The sequence below is a fragment of the Gobius niger genome (genome assembly GCF_951799975.1).
Source record: "Gobius niger genome assembly, chromosome: 2".
Taxonomy (NCBI): domain Eukaryota; kingdom Metazoa; phylum Chordata; class Actinopteri; order Gobiiformes; family Gobiidae; genus Gobius; species Gobius niger.
Genome location: NC_136853.1, coordinates 38,255,905 through 38,273,474, shown reverse-complemented (window position 1 = coordinate 38,273,474; position 17,570 = coordinate 38,255,905). Strand labels below are relative to the sequence as shown.

General features: G+C 38.8%; 2 protein-coding genes across 2 annotated transcripts; one reads left to right on the top strand and one right to left on the bottom strand.

The window, feature by feature from the left end:
• Positions 1-3,725: 3,725 nt before the first annotated feature.
• LOC306959541 (aldo-keto reductase family 1 member B1-like) lies at positions 3,726-10,229 on the top strand. The gene is made up of 10 exons (XM_079551680.1): positions 3,726-3,798; positions 4,198-4,365; positions 6,360-6,476; positions 6,677-6,754; positions 6,816-6,938; positions 7,040-7,146; positions 8,219-8,300; positions 8,962-9,045; positions 9,849-9,931; positions 10,119-10,229. Exons 1-10 carry the CDS (start codon positions 3,733-3,735, stop codon positions 10,159-10,161), a joined length of 951 nt encoding a protein of 316 aa, XP_079407806.1. The 5' UTR covers positions 3,726-3,732; the 3' UTR covers positions 10,162-10,229.
• A 780-nt stretch (positions 10,230-11,009) lies between these two features.
• LOC306960162 (aldo-keto reductase family 1 member B10-like) lies at positions 11,010-15,472 on the bottom strand. Its single transcript, XM_079552522.1, has 10 exons — positions 15,317-15,472; positions 14,426-14,593; positions 14,240-14,356; positions 14,087-14,164; positions 13,889-14,011; positions 12,196-12,302; positions 11,849-11,930; positions 11,679-11,762; positions 11,510-11,592; positions 11,010-11,435 (listed from the first exon to the last, which is right to left on the bottom strand). The coding sequence occupies exons 1-10, from the start codon at positions 15,380-15,382 to the stop codon at positions 11,393-11,395; spliced, it is 951 nt and encodes a 316-aa protein (XP_079408648.1). The 5' UTR covers positions 15,383-15,472; the 3' UTR covers positions 11,010-11,392.
• Between the last annotated feature and the right edge of the window lie 2,098 nt (positions 15,473-17,570).

Here is a 17,570-nt window from a genome sequence, read left to right as displayed (position 1 = left end):
AAATAAAAGATACAAAGACATGGAGAGGAGGAAAGTGTTTCAACAGCCCATAAATACATGAATAACGATGAATGCTAACAGGAAGCTTCATGTTAGCAACGTACTAATGCTAACGGCTAGCTAGCCGTAGCTACGACTGCCGTTTTTTCACTTCTACTGAACAATCTGCTGTGAGAAAATATCCATATGGGCCTGATTTACACTTGACTTTATTTGTATGTGATAAATAAGTTTATATTTTGCCAGAAAATGGCTAAAAAGAGTGGAAAATTGTGTTTCCTAAAGGATTCTATTTTCCCCCTTGGTGAGGCCACGCCCCCTTCTATGACGAGATGCCGTCTGTATCTATGGTCTCTCTCATCATGGGCTTACCCATAAGTTCTAAGTCTTCTCTGTCAGCACAAATGAACTGAGGTCACATGATTTTCTTATTGTGTCCAAAAGGGTTGAGAATTTTCTAAAACATGGGTCTGATGTTCAGTGCAGTTTCGGCCAAGGGATTCATATTGCAGGTTTGGAGCCCTAACCCCTCACAGCTAATGATCAGGTTAAACATTTGTAGATTTTCGGTTTTAAAATTTATTTTCAGAAACATTTCTGTTTCCCATAGAGTTATATTACCGTACCTTTGGTGAGTTGAGGGAAAAAAAGTTTCCATTATATAAAATATATATCTACAACAGCCCAATTATTTACTGAATGTCCTGTTATCTAAGCGTAGTTTCTCCTTTTTTTGTTCTCTTTACTTAAGGAATCCAAGATACACACACTACAGATGCTGATTCATAGCACTCGTGTGTAATTTGCTTGATTGTTCCTGTTACCTCGTTGGCCTACCATCAGAAGCGTGTAGATATTTGTTCTGTCATTTCTTAGTTTCATATTGATTAGTGATTGAATACATATGGTACATTCAGATGGTTTGAGAAAGGATTACTCATAATTATGTGCAATATTTGGCATCTTTGCTCATGTTCCTTATTATCCCTTATATTGACATTGGTCTGTAATGTCGATGTCTGAACTGCACTTTGTTTGTGTGTTTGTGTGTGCAGAGCGAGTGCCATGAATGTGGTTGTTTGGAGACTTTAAATAAAATAAATAAATAGAATTGTCTTGTCTTATTGGTTTGCAAAACGTCTGACTGCACCAGCCAGATTCACCGGTAGTGCTTTGTTAAAAAGCCATTAAAATGACATACCAAGCAATTAAAAAAATGAATGTCAATGTCAAATTGTAACAAATCCCCACTGGGAGCTATTTAACTGTTTCCTTGAGAGTGGTACACAAAATAGTTGCAACTGTGTTTTTGTGTGCAGATAATGTGATTAAGTTTTTCACTAATCAGTTCTCTAATCTCATGACACTTGCATCTAATTGTTTAGATCTGGTTCTGCCGAGTTAACATCTCTTTTATGCATATTATCTTTTGAAGTGACTACTGTGTGTGTGCACAAGACATTCAAGACGGTCACAAAAAAGGCACTGAAGATGTGCCGAGTGAACAATACAATGTGTATGCAAAGCATCAACATATCTTTTGATGTGAAATAGCCTGTTATGATTCTATGAAATCTCTGAGTGTTTAGTTCTGGGTAGTATGTGTCATTTATTGTGTTGTGCCTTGAGCACTTAACAATAGGCCTACTCAGAATATTTGTGTGCACATTGTTTTTAAGGAAATCACTTATCACTTTTCAGGAAATGGGCTTTGATGAGCTTATTTCAGTGTAGCCTTTTTTTTTTTTTTTTTTATAACGAGGGACAAAAGATAAATAATAGAATATGCCTATGCCGGTGGTGCTCAAGAACCTGCCCCTTTGTCCTGTGCCCTTTAAGTGCCCTTCTCAAGACCTGTTTTTTTTCCTATTAAATATTAAGTATTATTTCTTTTATTGTTCTTAGATATTTGCCCTACTAAGCCAACATGTGCTGAACATACAGTTTAATGTTCAGCAACTTGAAACTGCGCTTCATTCCTCCTCTGCCTCTCGGATCACAGAAGGGCAGCTGTGCAGTCCCCGTGTTTCCCTCGTTTGAGAAGATGGTGCAGCCCATCTCTGTGAGACACGGGAGTAAAGTCAACTGTAAACTCAATCACTATGAACGAGCCAGCGCGACATGATTATTAAGGGGAAGGGAACGAAAGGAAACAAGGGCTGTCGGGGCGAGACCGTCCGGACAAAGTCAGCGCTAAGAAGTCATTTAGGTCTACATAATTTTAAATTTTATGTTGCTGTGTTAATCAATGGTCTGTGTCATGAGTTCCTCACCGGCTCACCTTAAAGAGTAACTAAACACCAAATCCACTTTTTTTTTTAACTGATAAACGGTCTAAATGGTTGTTGAATAGAGTTAGCTACATGTCCCAGTCAACATTTTGACATTTGGTGCAAACTTGTTCAAAATCTCACTTTTGTGTCTAAAACCGCAGGGTTAGCGCCTCTACGGGTTTCACGCATCAACTACATTTGATTTTTTGCTGTTGGAGGAGAGTGTGTCCACGGCGTCCAGAAAACGTCATCAGTTCTGCCGTGGTTCTGCCTCTGTGCCTCTGTGGCCCCGCCCACACAGGTACATTTACAACAAACGACGTAATAAATATTTCTACTGGTATTTTATTCAGCTCACTTGGGAGAGTAGTATTATTTAGCCTTAGCTACGATGCTAACTTATAGTTTGAGATTCTGTTTCATATTGAGCTCATGAGTCAAACCAGTAGATGGCGCCCCTGCGATGCTCACACTTCACTTTTTTTTTCTATGTCTATGTCTAAGTCTATGACTTCGGCTGAGGTTGTGTAGAGTAATAAATCCCTTAGAAGAGCTACTGTGTGATGCTCTCTCTCTGTTCGCAGTCACTGACAGCGAGCAAGTAGTCTACCGGTGGCGATCTTTTTTTTTTTTGTAGGACAGTTGCTACATCAAGTAATCAGAAGCCATGAGAATGTACCAACTATCCTACGAAAAAATAGACCTTGCGCAAGTTGCGCACAGTCGTGACACCGGTAACAGCCGTCTGTCAGTCCTGTCAGATCGAGGGGCTTGGTCTGAGACTGTCAACAGAGCAGACCCCGCCCACACACTCACCCCCCTTGTCTCCCCCAAAGCCTCCGAGACCACCCCTTTCTCAGCAATTTTTTACTTTAGTTTGTGCGTGGGGAAAGGCTCTGCCACGCCCGTTTAGTTACACTTTAACTACGGTCTGGTTATCACAGCCTACTAATCTATATCAGATGGAACAACTTGACTTGTTTCTAAACTTCTAAGGGTCAACCATCAGGGCTGAATGCCAGGCAGTAGCCTAGTAAACTCTGAGCTATGATTTTTTTTATTTTTTACATTTCCCCAGAATTAATATTCATATTATTATGCCATTCATTCCGTAGTTATAGGATGCTCATCTGTGCATAATTTGGCCTGGCTGCCACTACATATTAACCTGGCTAACGCCAGACTGCTGTGTGCGCTCGAATCATTTCGAACTGCACAGCAAAATATAAATAAATGTAAATAATGTAATGTAATGTAATGTAATCAATGTGATTTTAATCTGGTGTTAGCCAGGCTAACTACATATATTAATCCTAAAGATCACAGTGCTGTCAAAACAGAGCAGCCAATCCAACCCAGAGATGTGTGACTCTGCCCCTTTTGTCCAGCCCCTAGATCTGTCAAGAGGCAGGGAGAAGCAATAGCTGCTTCATTCAAGGAGAAAGACAGCATCTACAACATGATCCCAGCAGTGAAACTCAACAATGGAGCAGACATGCCAATTGTTGGCTTGGGAACATGGAAGGTAAGGTTAATTTTTACCCTTTTCCATTCATTTAAAGGAATGAGTCATGAGGCTACACTTGTTCAGTCTTTGCACAGATTGTGTAATTTGTTTCGCCTTTCACTATTGAATAGATAAAGAAATGTGATATGAATTTGAATTCAACTTTTTGCAAACAATGTGTATACGCAACAAGTAAAGAAGTGTTGGATGCAAGAATGAATTTTGAGGGGGAAAAAATAGATTTACAAAATGGGAACAGTAGCTAAATGTTTTACTCAAAAGTACTGTTACTTCAAAATAATATTACCCAAATATAAGTACATGGGATCAAACTACTCCAAGAGACAGTTTCATCAAAAAGTTGCTCAAATACGTGAACTTGACTAGGACCCACCTCTAACTCTGTTTGTATATCAGGCAGACACGGGGAAGGTGATGGCGGCTGTGGAAGAGGCTATAAGGGCAGGTTACAGGCACTTCGATGGGGCCTATGTGTACGAGAACGAACACGAGGTGGGAGCAGGCATCCACGCCATGATCGAGCAAGGAAAGGTCAAGAGAGAGGAACTGTTTATCGTCAGTAAGGTAAACAAGATACAGTATATGCATATTTTATCCATGCTCTTTGGTTTTAAAATCTAGATAATTTTACATGTGTCTGATTTGAGAAAAGACCAAGAATAAGATCTCTAATGAAGGACATTTTGTATGCTGTATGTTGCCTGTTTTCCTGAAAATACACCGCCCGGCCAAACAAAAAGTTGCCACAAAAAAAGGTCACACATTCTAATATTCCTCTGAACCGCCTTTGATTACAACACACATTTGCAGTGGCATTGTTTCAATAAGTTGCTACTATGTTAAAGGATCCAGTGTTGCATCCATTTTTTACCACAATCTTGTATTGATGATGAGGGAGTGTGACCACTGCGCAAAGTTTTCTCCAGCACATCCAAAAGATTCTCAGTGGGGTTACTTTAAGTTTCCTTTTGTGTATGATTTGGTTTGTATTTTGTCTAATTTGATTTGAACACTTATCATTTAGGATGAAACACCTACTTGTTTTATGTAAAAGGTGAAAACTTTCCAGATAAACTTATTGTTGAACTTAACCCATTGAGCTAATGGTACTTACTGGTGGGAGGTCCTTTCCCATCAGGGGAGGTATAAAACCTGACTGATTCTAGTCACTAAGGGGTGCCATTTTGTGTGAGACATTGAAGTTCCTTTTGTGTGCAAAATAAATGTCTGGTAAGAGTTATACTTGTTGTCAGCCTGGCTGCCCATTTCGACCACCTGTGGCCAGCTTCCTCACAGGGAGGAATACAGTTTTTGTTTATGTTGATTTTCCACTTCAGTATTTGATTGATTACCTTTCATGGCAACATCAAGGTCATGTTGTTGCCCAATAGAAAGGATCATGATTACCTTTCATGGCAACATCACGGTCATGTTGTTGCCCAATAGAAAGGATCATGATTACCTTTCATGGAAACATCACGGTCATGTTGTTGCCCAATAGAAAGGATCATAACAGTTTTATTTATTTGAGTTATTTCAGTAAAGGATTAGTAGATGTTTCGGTAACGTGTCTAGGGCTGCACAATATATCGCGATATTAGCTGATGCAATATCCGTATCGCGAATCGAGAAGCCACAATATATATCGCAACATCACCATAGCCTTCATCTGACTGAGATCGACCCATTTTTTTTGCAAACTCATGCATTGAAGTCATGTGTAAAAGTTCAGTTTTAGTTTAACATTTACTAGCTTTGTTGAATTCTACCCTTGTTTTGGTCCTGATTGGGTGGTTTTTTTTAAGTCTTCTTTTGACACAATTTGCTGAAAAAAATGGAACATATTGTGTTTGGTGAAAAATCGCAATAATATCGTTGTCGCATATTGCAAGTCACTTCAATATCGTGCAGCCTTAGTGTCTAGTAGAAAACTCCAAAGAGAACACAATTGGCTTGTTGCACAATGTGGCTACGCTAGTTCCTCTGAGCTGAGGCTGTGGGCGCTAGCACTTCCTGTTCGTATTCATGTCCGTTAAGGTTAGCTTAGACCCGTTCGATTCATCATATTTCCTACAGATTCTGGTGGACAGTGAGTTTCTGGTAGATGATCACTTCCTGCAGGTTATCGAGTTGCTGTACAGTGTAAATATTTCCGTAGAGGAGACGTCTGTGTTCATAAGGATCAGTGAGTTTGTCTTGAAGCTAAAGGCTAACATTCATTTCATGCATTATACAATTTGAAATAGCCGTTTATTCAATTCTTTTATAGCATGTTAGCCTTTAGCTTCAAGACAAACTATCAATCCTTTCTGATCACAGGCATCTCCTCTGAGCTCGCTACATCAAGGTTTGAACACAGTAAATGATCATCTACCAGGAACTCTCTGCCCACAACGTAATCTTTAAAAAATGTGATTATTATTCCAGGAAAAGAATAAAGACAGGAAGTACTGGCGCTCACAACTTCAGGTCCGAGGAGCTAGCATAGCCACACCGTGCAACAAGCCAATAGACTGTAGTTCCCTTTATATGACACTAAACATCTGTATTGTACGCAGTTGTGGAACACCTTCCATCTTCCATCACTGGTGAGAAAGGCCTGCGAAAAGACGCTCAGTGACTTAAAACTGGACTATGTGGACTTGTACCTCATGCACTTTCCATTTGGAGCCAAGGTATCTACGACAGCATATTCTTGTATGAGGTATAGCGGTGACTGTGGTAGTTCCTGCTTGAATAGTGACACAGTACTATTCTGGCAGTGGTGAAGCATGTTTCCTTTTTTTTAAAAATTTTAACAGTAGCAGTTAGCAGTAGAAATACAACAAACACAAAATAAACAAATGAAAGTTAAATTGAGTTTGCACTTTGACAGCCTGATGACGAGCTCTTTTCAGTTGATGAGACTGGACATATTTATCCTGATGGCAGTGATTTCCTCGACACTTGGGAGGTAACTATAAACTGCGTGTGTTTTATCATCTGAACGCAGAATAACCATAACATGTCTTTAGAAAATGGAAGAACTTGTCGATGCTGGACTGGTCAAGGCTATTGGCATCTCAAATTTCAACAAAGACCAAATAGAAGCCATTCTCAACAAACCAGGGCTCAAGTACAAACCGGCCAACCACCAGGTACTATTCCTCTGTACCTGTATATCCTCAATTGCAAAACACATATCTAAACACACTTTTTGCGAGGTTTCTTGTCATTCTACATTGTGTATTTTTTACAGATTGAGTGCCACCCTTACCTGACCCAGGAGAAGTTGATCAACTACTGTCACTCAAAAGGCATCGCAGTGACGGCCTACAGCCCGCTGGGGTCTCCTTACCGGCCCTGGTGAGACACGCAACAGTCCTACTGATTCAGCAACAACTATGTAATATAAAACTTTAATTAAAGAGACTATACAGAGTTTAAAAATGTCAAAATTATGTATTTTCATCCCCCTACATGTGCCAACAATGTCCTAAGGTGTAGAATGAGCCCAGATCTATTCACCGCAACTGCCTCTAAAATCCTGCACTGTCACTCAAAATGGTGTTAATTCGGATCTGAAGTGCCGCCATGCACGAGCTTAAAGGAATAGGCCACCGTTTTTACATACTGAGATATGTTCTTACCTAACCTTAGACGAGTTAATATATCCCCGTCTGGTCTTTGCGCTCTGTCACGCAAACAGAGCACATACGCAGCCTCTCCCACATGTCATATAGCTCCAAAATAGCTCACGATAGAAGCTACCAAGCTGTTCCACGTGTTCCCTATTTAAATAAAGTTACGTGAAGTGTTTTCATGCGAAGTATGTTTACACAGAAATGTAACATGTCAATTTTATAAGCAGATAAAAAGGGGTACTATATTGTGAGGCGTAATGATACGAGGAGCACAAGGTCCGCGCAGTAACTCCTAAAGACTTCCCCCCGCTCACTTCCGTCAATAACCTTTAGGAGTTACTGCGCGGACGTTGTGCTCCTCATATCATTACGCCTCACAATATAGTACGGACAAAGACCAGACGGGTATATATTATCTCGTCTAAGGTTAGGTAAGAACATATCTCAGTATGTAAAAACGGTGGCCTATTCCTTTAATATAGAAGGTGCAGTTACATGTATGACCTGAGGTGGCAGTAGTGAGCATAAAATGGCGAACTTTCATCTCGCCCCTTTAACATGTCAATACAGGTTACATTTTCATAATAGTACAAGTATTGTACATGCAAAGTAGATGCATTGCAATAGTTGTTGAAGCTAATGAACAGTATAAGTGATAACATGCCTACAGTATTAAAAGAAATATGTGGTAGTTATATAGAAGTACCATGTTGTGTAGTTCTGAGGTCATATTGCAAGGTACTTTATTTAGATTTTTTTTGTTAATCGCACAACATTACCTTTTTTGGGTCCAGGGCTTCAACAGATGAGGCTTCCCTTCTTGATGATCCTGTGGTAAATGCTATTGCAAAGAAACACAACAAAACCCCAGCACAGGTAAGAGTTACTGTTACACAAAATAAACATTCTATCCTTTCATTTATCTTTAACACAAACATTGTTTATAATGATGTATATGTTTTAAGTTTTAAAGTGCATTGTACATTTCTAAACTTCCACCCATTAATAGCTTTTTAGGTTAGTTTACAATTATCAGAATAGGAAAAACAAGACACAGCACATTTTATTAACATGCTTATAATGAATAATAATATTGATGTCAATCTGTAATTTTAGTGAGGAAAATTGCACAGTCTATATCCCCTTTAAAGAGAAGCTGGACTCTAAAAATATTTTTCATAAAAGCACTAGAATCTTTGATGAAATAACAATAGTACAATTCAAAACAATACTAATTTCAGCAACTCAATTGTACATGACACCAATAAACTGTAAAGATATAGTGAAAGAAAAACTCCTCATTGGAAGCTCTGATGAGTTTTATGAAATAAAGATCCAGTTTAATGTGTGTCAGGGTCATATTGTTGGTGATGGTTCTTGATGTGAATGACCTTTTATAGACATTCAAGGCTTTGCAAATTGCATGATTAATCACAATTGCCCACAGGAAAAAGTTGCAATGGACTGTGCAGTCACATGCACATATTTTTGTTCAGTTTTATACAATTTTAGCTTAAATGAGGCATTTGTTCTGCAGGTTCTCATCAGATTTCAAGTTGAGAGGCACGTGGTTGTTATCCCCAAGTCCAGTACGCCAAGTCGCATAAGGGAGAACATCCAGGTAGACTATCCAACCTACACAGCTAATTTAATGGACTTGAATGAACTGTTACGGATTTTTGTCTATTAAATAGTTGTCTATTAAATAGTATTAATAATAAGAGTGGTGCGCACTGAATGGGTGCTGCTGCCGGATGCTCTCTCATCGAATGCAATTTCTCCATCTGTGAGATCAATAAAGTATCATCTTATCTTATCTTATCTTATAAAACACAACGGCAGGCTCACAGTGTTCTCCCCTCCAGCACAGTCAGTGACCATATTTTTACAAGTGTCCACAACAGAAGGACAAGAGGTGATAAGCCCTTATCTCAATAAGATTACACAAACCTTGTATCTGATGAAGGGGTCATGTGTGTCCCAATTCCACTCAGCCTTGATGGACCATGACAGATATGGACATTATTACAATATTAAATTATGCTTTAACTCTACTGTAACATGGAGCTTTTTACATCAGTTTTGCTGCAACCATGACGAACAGAATGGGACGCAAATGAACACTACATCACATACAAGCTACACTTTTTTAAGTGAGAGTAATTTAAGTTTTAATCTAAGGCTGCTAACGAACACTTCAGGTTCAGTGTTTAATTCTTACATTCAGCAGAACTATGAAGTTCTGTCTACTGCAGAATATCCATGACTTCCTTCTTCACCTGTCGGCTCTGTGACAGACTGAAGTCCAATGAAGCCTCAACACCAAAGGGGTGTTCATTTGAGTCCAGAAAGTTTGCTGTGTATATTGAACAAATTACATATAGGTCTCAATTGTTTATATGGCTTCATTTGATCTTTTCTCAGATCTTTGATTTCAAGTTGAGTGATGAAGACATGAAGAGTTTACAAGGACTCAACAGGAACTGGAGGGGTTTTAAGCTTACTTGGTGTGTATGGTTTTGTTCTTATTCACTCTAGCATGTCAAGATGTTTCTATCCGCTGCCATCGATCAGGAAGGCTACAGGCAGCAGACATTTGTACACACTCTAAACACTGAAACTTTTGTTTTGCACACACACAAAGTGCACATGATTTACTCACATGATTTACACATATATTTTTTTTCTCCACAGGGCTACAAAGCATAAAGACTTCCCTTTAAACACTGAATATTGACTTCTGATATCTGATAAAGAACTTTGTTATGACTCCAATTTACTGGGTCTCTTCCCATTTTTCACCCCTGTCTTTCTTGTCTAATAAAGCCTGGGACTGAAAACTAGATGCAAGTTGGTCATTTTATGCTCACTACTGCCACCTAAGGTCTTACGCGCAACTGCAGTCTCTATATTAAACTCATGCATGACAGCACTTCGGGCCCAAAGTAACTTTTTGAGCGGCAGTGCAGGATTTTAGAGGCAGTTGTGGTGAACAGGTCTGGGCTCATTCTACACATTAGGACACGGCTGGAACATGCAGGGGGCGGACTTTTTAAAGTCTGTATAGTCCCTTTAAATCTTTTTTGTTTTGTTTTATGTCATATTTTGTTTTTCATAATGCACATGTATTCGAAGATTGTCATCACTTTTGGACACCATTATGAGAAAACAACCAAAACAATGCTGAACTTTGTGCCAGTTTTGTCTCATTATGGATAGACCCAGATCTGCATTTTGCAACATAGTTATCACCATGTTTTCACTGCTTAAAAAGTGCTCAACTGGAGGACAGAAGACGGGTACAAGATTTTAGCAATTTTACTATGGGAAATACAATCACTATCTAGCCATCTATCTATATGGAATTTGTATTTGCCCTTTAAAGTATTGCCTCTTTAGTATGTGTTGTCACCTGAACACAACTTATTGAGCAATTTTTTCTGCCCTCTAGTGGCCCCGGAGTTATGGTTGTGATGTTGTATACAAATACCAGGTTGTATACAGCTAAACCAAAAAAAAAAAGGCTAATAGGAAAATGAGAAGTGAAAGTCTCCATTTTATTGACTGGCACACAACACGCGACTTCAAACACACAGGCATGAGTAACAGAGTCAAGGGAAGTGCGAGGTACAGACACTGAAATAGACCATTACTGGAACACATTAAACAAGACTGATGTGAACTATTTAACTAGACTCTTAATGATTTACAGATCAGTATTTCAATCAAGACCTGTGCCACAAAGACAGAAGATTATGAACGATTTACATTGGCCCGTACTTAATATGCAGTATCCTTATTAAATGTATGAATTTTCACCACTTTTATACTAAACAATAAACTAAACAATCCACAAATGTCAGTTCACATACTTGGTAACAATACTTTAGTAACTTGTTTTCAAATTTTGTTCAGAGGAGTGTTAAAGAAAGCAGCCACAGAGCAAGAAACAGCAGCATCCGACTGTCTCAGAATTCAGCATTGAATGGATAATCCTTGTGCTTTGAGCTCCTATGGAAAAGGAATTTGGATATTAGTTACATACTGCATATAAAAATTATCTGTACTGTGAAACAACATCTCACCACTGGAAGGGACACGCTCTCCAGTTGCGGTTAAAGCCCAGGATGGTCTTCATTTCTTCCTCACTTAGTTCAAAATCAAACACCTGCGATAAAGAGTTAACGCGGGAAAATATGCAGATTAACGGCTAACACTTGGGGGGGGAAAAAATGTCAAATATTTGCTAATTACCTGAAAGTTCTCCTGGATTCTCTGAGGTGTGATGGACTTTGGTATTACAATCACGTTTCTTTGGATGTGGAACCGGATTAGGACCTGACATGAGTAGGCAAGTTCACACGCAGAGTTAGGATTAGGGCGCTTATGCCGTGACTACTGTGAAGTTATGTTTTAGCATGTACCTGGGCAGATGTTTTCTTGTACTTTTCAGCAATGGTTTTAATGTTGGGGTCGTCCATGAGTGAGGGGTCTTCTGGTTTAACCCTGTGAGTAACAAGATACACCATGTCGATATAATGTGGCCAACTGTTCACTCATCATAAGGATCAATAAACAAAGATTGCACAACTAGCAGAATACAGGACACAACTACGCAATGTCCCAATTGTTATGAAATATGATGCACGCCACAAAACACAAAGAGGAACATTAGTCACAAGTTCAATATAAGCATTGAAATGACCTAGTTTCCCTCCCCCACCCTTATCTAAAAGGTTTTGTGATGGTAAATGTTTCATGCTGTGGTTACCAGGGTCTGTCGGGTGAACCCAGGGGGCTGTAGGCGGTCACGAATATGTCTTTTGAGTGGCAGAAGTCGATCAGTTTCTCCTGAGTCAAGTATGGATGGCACTCCACCTAGTGGCAACAAACGGCAACTTCAAATGCGTGACATTGTACGGCACTGAAAAGTAAAAAGTGATCCTGAAAACACCTTTCATTGGAGATGTAAAAATCTGCAACTGCCGCTATTAACGTTGCAATCATCACTGCATCATTTAAAGGGATATTTCATGATTTTTGACATATGGCCTCATTTCCCTGTTGCCCAGAGTGTTTTTGGTTTCTGGAGATATATATATATATTTTTAAGTCATACAGTCCTTATATTTGAAGAGTTTCGTGGTGCTAGGCTAGTGCATGTCTATGGTAACTAGTAGCCTGCATTAAAAACCTCTTCAAAATCATCGGGTAGTCCTCCAAACGTTGCCATATCTGATTTGTAGAAAGCTCCTTTGTGAATTCCACGTGTAGTAATACCAGCCGCTGGTAAACAAACTACTGTAGATCCGGTAACCAGCAGATCACTCCGCCGCTGCGTAGCTTACAACCAGGAAGCTGATGCTGCTCAAATATCAGTCATTTTAAATGCAAAAATTATTCAGTCAACACAGACATTTATATGGGTAGTCTGGTGTTATAAGTGATTTCAGGTGCACTGTGCTTGAGTCAGACTGTTTTTAATGCAGGCTACTAGTTACCATAGACATGCACTAGCCTAGAATTAGCCTAACACCACTAAACTCTTCAAATATAGAGTTAGGGAAATTCCACTTAGTTACATTAGCTAAAAACAGTATAAAAAGTGGAGAAAAACATAGAAATATATGGGAACAACTCCGTTAGCTGCTGAGTTACTGCTGGTAAATACATCTAATACATTGTGGTGTCCAAGTGTTTTAAAGTGAACAATAACTCCTGTATTTTAACTTTTAAAAATGTCCATTAGTTTACAATTGCTGCTAATCCCATTATGCTTAGCAATATGACGTCACATTCCCATACTCTATAAGGACTGCATGAATTAAAAATATATATATATGTCCAGAAATCAAAAACACTCTGGGTAACTAGGAAATGAGGCTCTATTTCAAAAATCCTGAAATATCCCTTTAAATTTTAAACCTTTACAAAGAACTTCATACAACATACATGTTTTAAAGAAAGATGTGCTTTACTCTGGCTGTCATTTTCTTCCTATAAATAAGCTGCAAAAAAACAACAAAGTAGTCCATCCGTTTTTGCTTTGCTATACCAATCAAAACAAACCGTTTTAAGAAAAGCAATAAGTGAAATTGTTAATCTAAAAATGTTTCAAACTAGGATGGCCAGTGCTTCATATTCTGCGCATACATCTGTGAAACACTAAAGCGGTGAGGAGGACAGTGATTGTGATCCGTTGTTCCAGAAAACAACAGAAGTATAAGGTCGTCTCGGATAATTGCTGTTGCCTGAGGGAGACTGCAGCTGTCCCAATACAAACAAACAGGAGATTTACTGCTGTGATTTAATGGGAGAGGACAGAAGATTATATTATGGTCCCTTCGCTCTCCTTTAAATGTCTTTTCATGTAGTGTTTGGTACACAGAGTGAGAGGCTGCATGACTCGTCTGCAGCGTTGTGGGAATCAGAAATAACATCCAATACACGTTCATTTTCCTCACCTGATTGTTCGCTGGTTTGTACTTCAGGCCTGGCTTGTTCATTATAGCTTCAATTTGCTCCTTATTGAAGTTAGACACTCCTATAGCTTTGACCAACCCAGCGTCTACAAGCTCCTCCATGCCCTGCAAATAGATGATGATTGACTTTGATTGAAGGGAATTGCATTTTTTATTAAGCATTACAAGTTTTCAGCTTACCTCCCAGGTTTCCAGGAAGCTAGAATTATCAGAAACCGTCTGCCCGGCTTCGTCTAAAGGAAAGAGATCATCGCCTGACTGTAACACAAATGCAGCGTATTAAAACAAATGAACATTATCGGTGTTGTAAATGATTGTTGTCTTAACACTCACCTTCAATCCCATTGGCCAGTGAATCAAAAAGAGGTCAAGGTAGTCCAGTTTTAGATCGCCGAGGGTCTTCTCGCAGCCTTTCCTCACCATTGTCTTCTCGTGGAAAGTGCACCACAGCTATAACATAGACACACAAGATGAGCATTGTCTTCAACACGAAACATTTATTTGCAACATAACACACACCTTGCTGACAATGAAAAGCTCCTCTCTCTTAACCACCCCGTCCTTGATCATAGTGTTCACTCCTTCTCCGACCTCCGCCTCATTCTGGTAGATGAAGGCTCCATCAATGTGTCTGTATCCAGCAGTGATGGCTGCTTTCACCGCCTCGGTCACCTTTCCCGGAGGAGACTGAACACAATTATATACATTACAATGTAGCAGTATTCATTACCACAAGGATTTTTTTTTTCCAGGGTCAACCACAATCTGGTTCTCATAGTAGGAATTATTAATTCTATTCACACACACACACACAAAAAAACAAAGAAACATTGCTTGGAACTTAGACATAAGTTTATAAAAGGAAATTAGGCTACATCAGATACTTGAGCATAACAACTTGGTAGCAAAAGGTTGTAATATATTCTCCTCTGCCTGTAGACGCTTAACACAATAATCCTCCCGTTATGTTCAGTAAACAACATGGCGATTGGCAACACATGATGATGTTTTTAATTTCTTTTAATCAGGTCACTTAGGTGATTTAAAATGATATATCCCGCTTTTGATGGTGATTTACATGAAGAAAATAGTAATATAAAAGGTACTTCTTATTAACCCCAATATTACATTCAACAACCAACACTGCACAGCACAAAACTTCTGCGCTTACTGTGTCTACTGGGGGCTATAACCACTCTCTACTGCAAATCTAAACCTTATGACAAATATGCACCATCTTTCCACAAACCTGATCAATCCAAAGTTGCAATAGTCGGAGGGAACTTCCAAAAGTTCAGGTATCAGGCTAACACTAAAAGTTGTGCTAGTTTGGACCATTCCTGCGTTTGCCCACCACCTTTGCCATCAAATATGTGGGGAAAAAAAAGAAATATGCACAGAATTAAGTACCTTCCAGGTTCCCAGCCCCAAAATGGGCATTTGTGCCCCGGTGTTGAGTGTCACTGCTGTGGCCATTGCTCCAGAAGGTACAGCCAAGCGGCCGATAAAGATCCAAGCAAGTGGCACTGGCAGCAAATGCAGAGCTCAGAGCCGATCTCAGAGCCGATCCATGAGAGATCCCGATCTGCGATCGATTATTGATGTCTCTTCTACAACAACAACCCTGTCCACGCGGTAAAAAAAAAAAAAAACCTTTTACGGTCTATGTAAAAAACAAAGTAAACAAAGCGTATTCACAGATGCTCATATAATTAGAATATCATAAAAAAGTGCATTTACTTCTGTTATTCAACTTGAAATGTGAAAATAATACATTAGACTCACTCCATGCAAAGTGACATGTCAAGCCTTTGTTTGTTATAATTTTGATGATTATGGTTTACAGTCCATTTCTAATATATTCACATTTTCTAAGATTTTTAATTTGTTTTTGTTTTTTTTTCAAGCTGTGAGCCATAATAATCCAAAAGGTTTCATATCTCACTTTGCATAATGAGTCTATCATATATTAGCTTCACGGTTTAAGTTGAATAACAGAAGTACATGCACTTTTTCATGATGCTCTAATTGTATGACGAGCACCTGTTTTAGGGCTGGCAAAATATCGGATCGGATTTAGATCGCAATACTTTGTGCTGCAATAGGCCTACCACAATATTTTTTCAAGCAATACTTTCAATACTTGTGTTTGGAGGCATTTTTATACTGCACTACTACAGCACTTTGTTTCATTTTGTGTTAATGCGCTTTTCTTAACTTCAATAAACAAATTTGGTTTATGAACTTCTCGGGCCCCATTTATGTTTGCCTTTTTTTTTCTTCTTTTTTTTTGCCAGTTTACTTTTTAAATCCATCTATTTCTGATCCAACCATTACTCATTTCTGGATCAACAGATCAATTCGGATTACCTGAAATACACTTTGTGAGCCATCTTTTTCTTTCCTGTATTTGTCACTCACCACTAGAGGACACTATCGCCACATAATGTAAGAAAGTAGGCCCAGGATTTCTGTCAGCGACACAAAAGCACAATAAATAGATCGGATAAGTATTATATCAAGTATCATACATTTTGTACATCGTGAATTTCATTTGTTTGATTACTTATGCTAATCAAGTTTATCTTGTATGTTGAATAACTTATGTTCATCAGTATGTCTTTTTGGGAACACAAAAAGGCATAGTCTACCATAAGCATTTACTAAAACAAGTACCATTAAGTAATGTTTATTAACATCGATTAATTCTTTGTTCATTTTTACTTCATGGTTGACTTGTGTTTGTTTTGTTTTGTAAGTATGCCTTATCATAAAGTCTTAATGATAATTATTATGTACAATGCACACTAGTTGAATTGAATTGAACATAAAAAATCAGATTTCACACTAAGACCTTGAGATAAATCATACAGTGCATGCAAAAGTCAATAGGTGTGTTTAAGATGAAGTGCGCCTCGCCTGGATGATCGGCGAGAGTAGCCGGCGCAACGGGGGCGGAGAAAAAAAGTCTGAAGCCCATCCGACCCTCCACATGCAGAGAAGAGCGAGAGTGGCCTCAGATCACGCAGCGTCTCGTTCAGATATCGCGTTCATTTAAAGTTTATCCTAAATAAAAGTCATTCACCTCCTGCTCTGTTTCCTTTACTCCAGAGACATCATTCTTCATCAGAGAAAACTTTCCCATTTGTTTGTTTGTTCAAGTTTGTGAGATAAAACACGTCCTTTTAAATCATTAGTTGTTCTGTAAGAGCATCAAACATGAGCTCTATTTTAGGGGGCGATGCAAAACTGTAATAGTTTCAGTCATAGTTTATTTGTTCAGATCTAAAGGGGAGAGAGGAGGGGGCGAGGAGCACGTTTTTTTTGTTTTGTTTTTTTTTTTATTATTTGTTTTTGAAGATGTTTTTTATATAAAGAAATAGGAAAAGAAGACATTTTGTACAAACACATGCATATATACATACACTTGTATACATATACATACACCCGTACACACATACATACACATTCACCCACATTCATCCGGGGGGTTGGGGGGGGGGGGGTTACAGAGTTTGCAATAATACATAAATACATAAAATATTATACATAATATACATATATATACATATACATATCAATAGCAACGAGGAGCACGTTTTTGATCACAGCAGACTCGTATCCAATCACCTGAGCGTGAGCCGCGGACAGGTGGGCGTTTTCC

What these genes read in the sequence shown, in the direction of transcription:
- LOC306959541 (XM_079551680.1), top strand. Translation starts at nt 3,733, where the DNA reads ATGATCCCAGCAGTGAAACTCAACAATGGAGCAGACATGCCAATTGTT. An exon ending in AACTGTTTATCGTCAGTAAG is followed by an intron (nt 4,366 to 6,359) that starts GTAAACAAGATA and finishes TATTGTACGCAG; the next exon opens with TTGTGGAACACCTTCCATCT. An exon ending in ACAACAAAACCCCAGCACAG is followed by an intron (nt 8,301 to 8,961) that starts GTAAGAGTTACT and finishes TTTGTTCTGCAG; the next exon opens with GTTCTCATCAGATTTCAAGT.
- LOC306960162 (XM_079552522.1), bottom strand. Translation starts at nt 15,382, where the DNA reads ATGGCCACAGCAGTGACACTCAACACCGGGGCACAAATGCCCATTTTG. An exon ending in GCTTCCTGGAAACCTGGGAG is followed by an intron (nt 14,012 to 14,086) that starts GTAAGCTGAAAA and finishes ATCTATTTGCAG; the next exon opens with GGCATGGAGGAGCTTGTAGA. An exon ending in ACAAGAAAACATCTGCCCAG is followed by an intron (nt 11,763 to 11,848) that starts GTACATGCTAAA and finishes TACTCATGTCAG; the next exon opens with GTCCTAATCCGGTTCCACAT.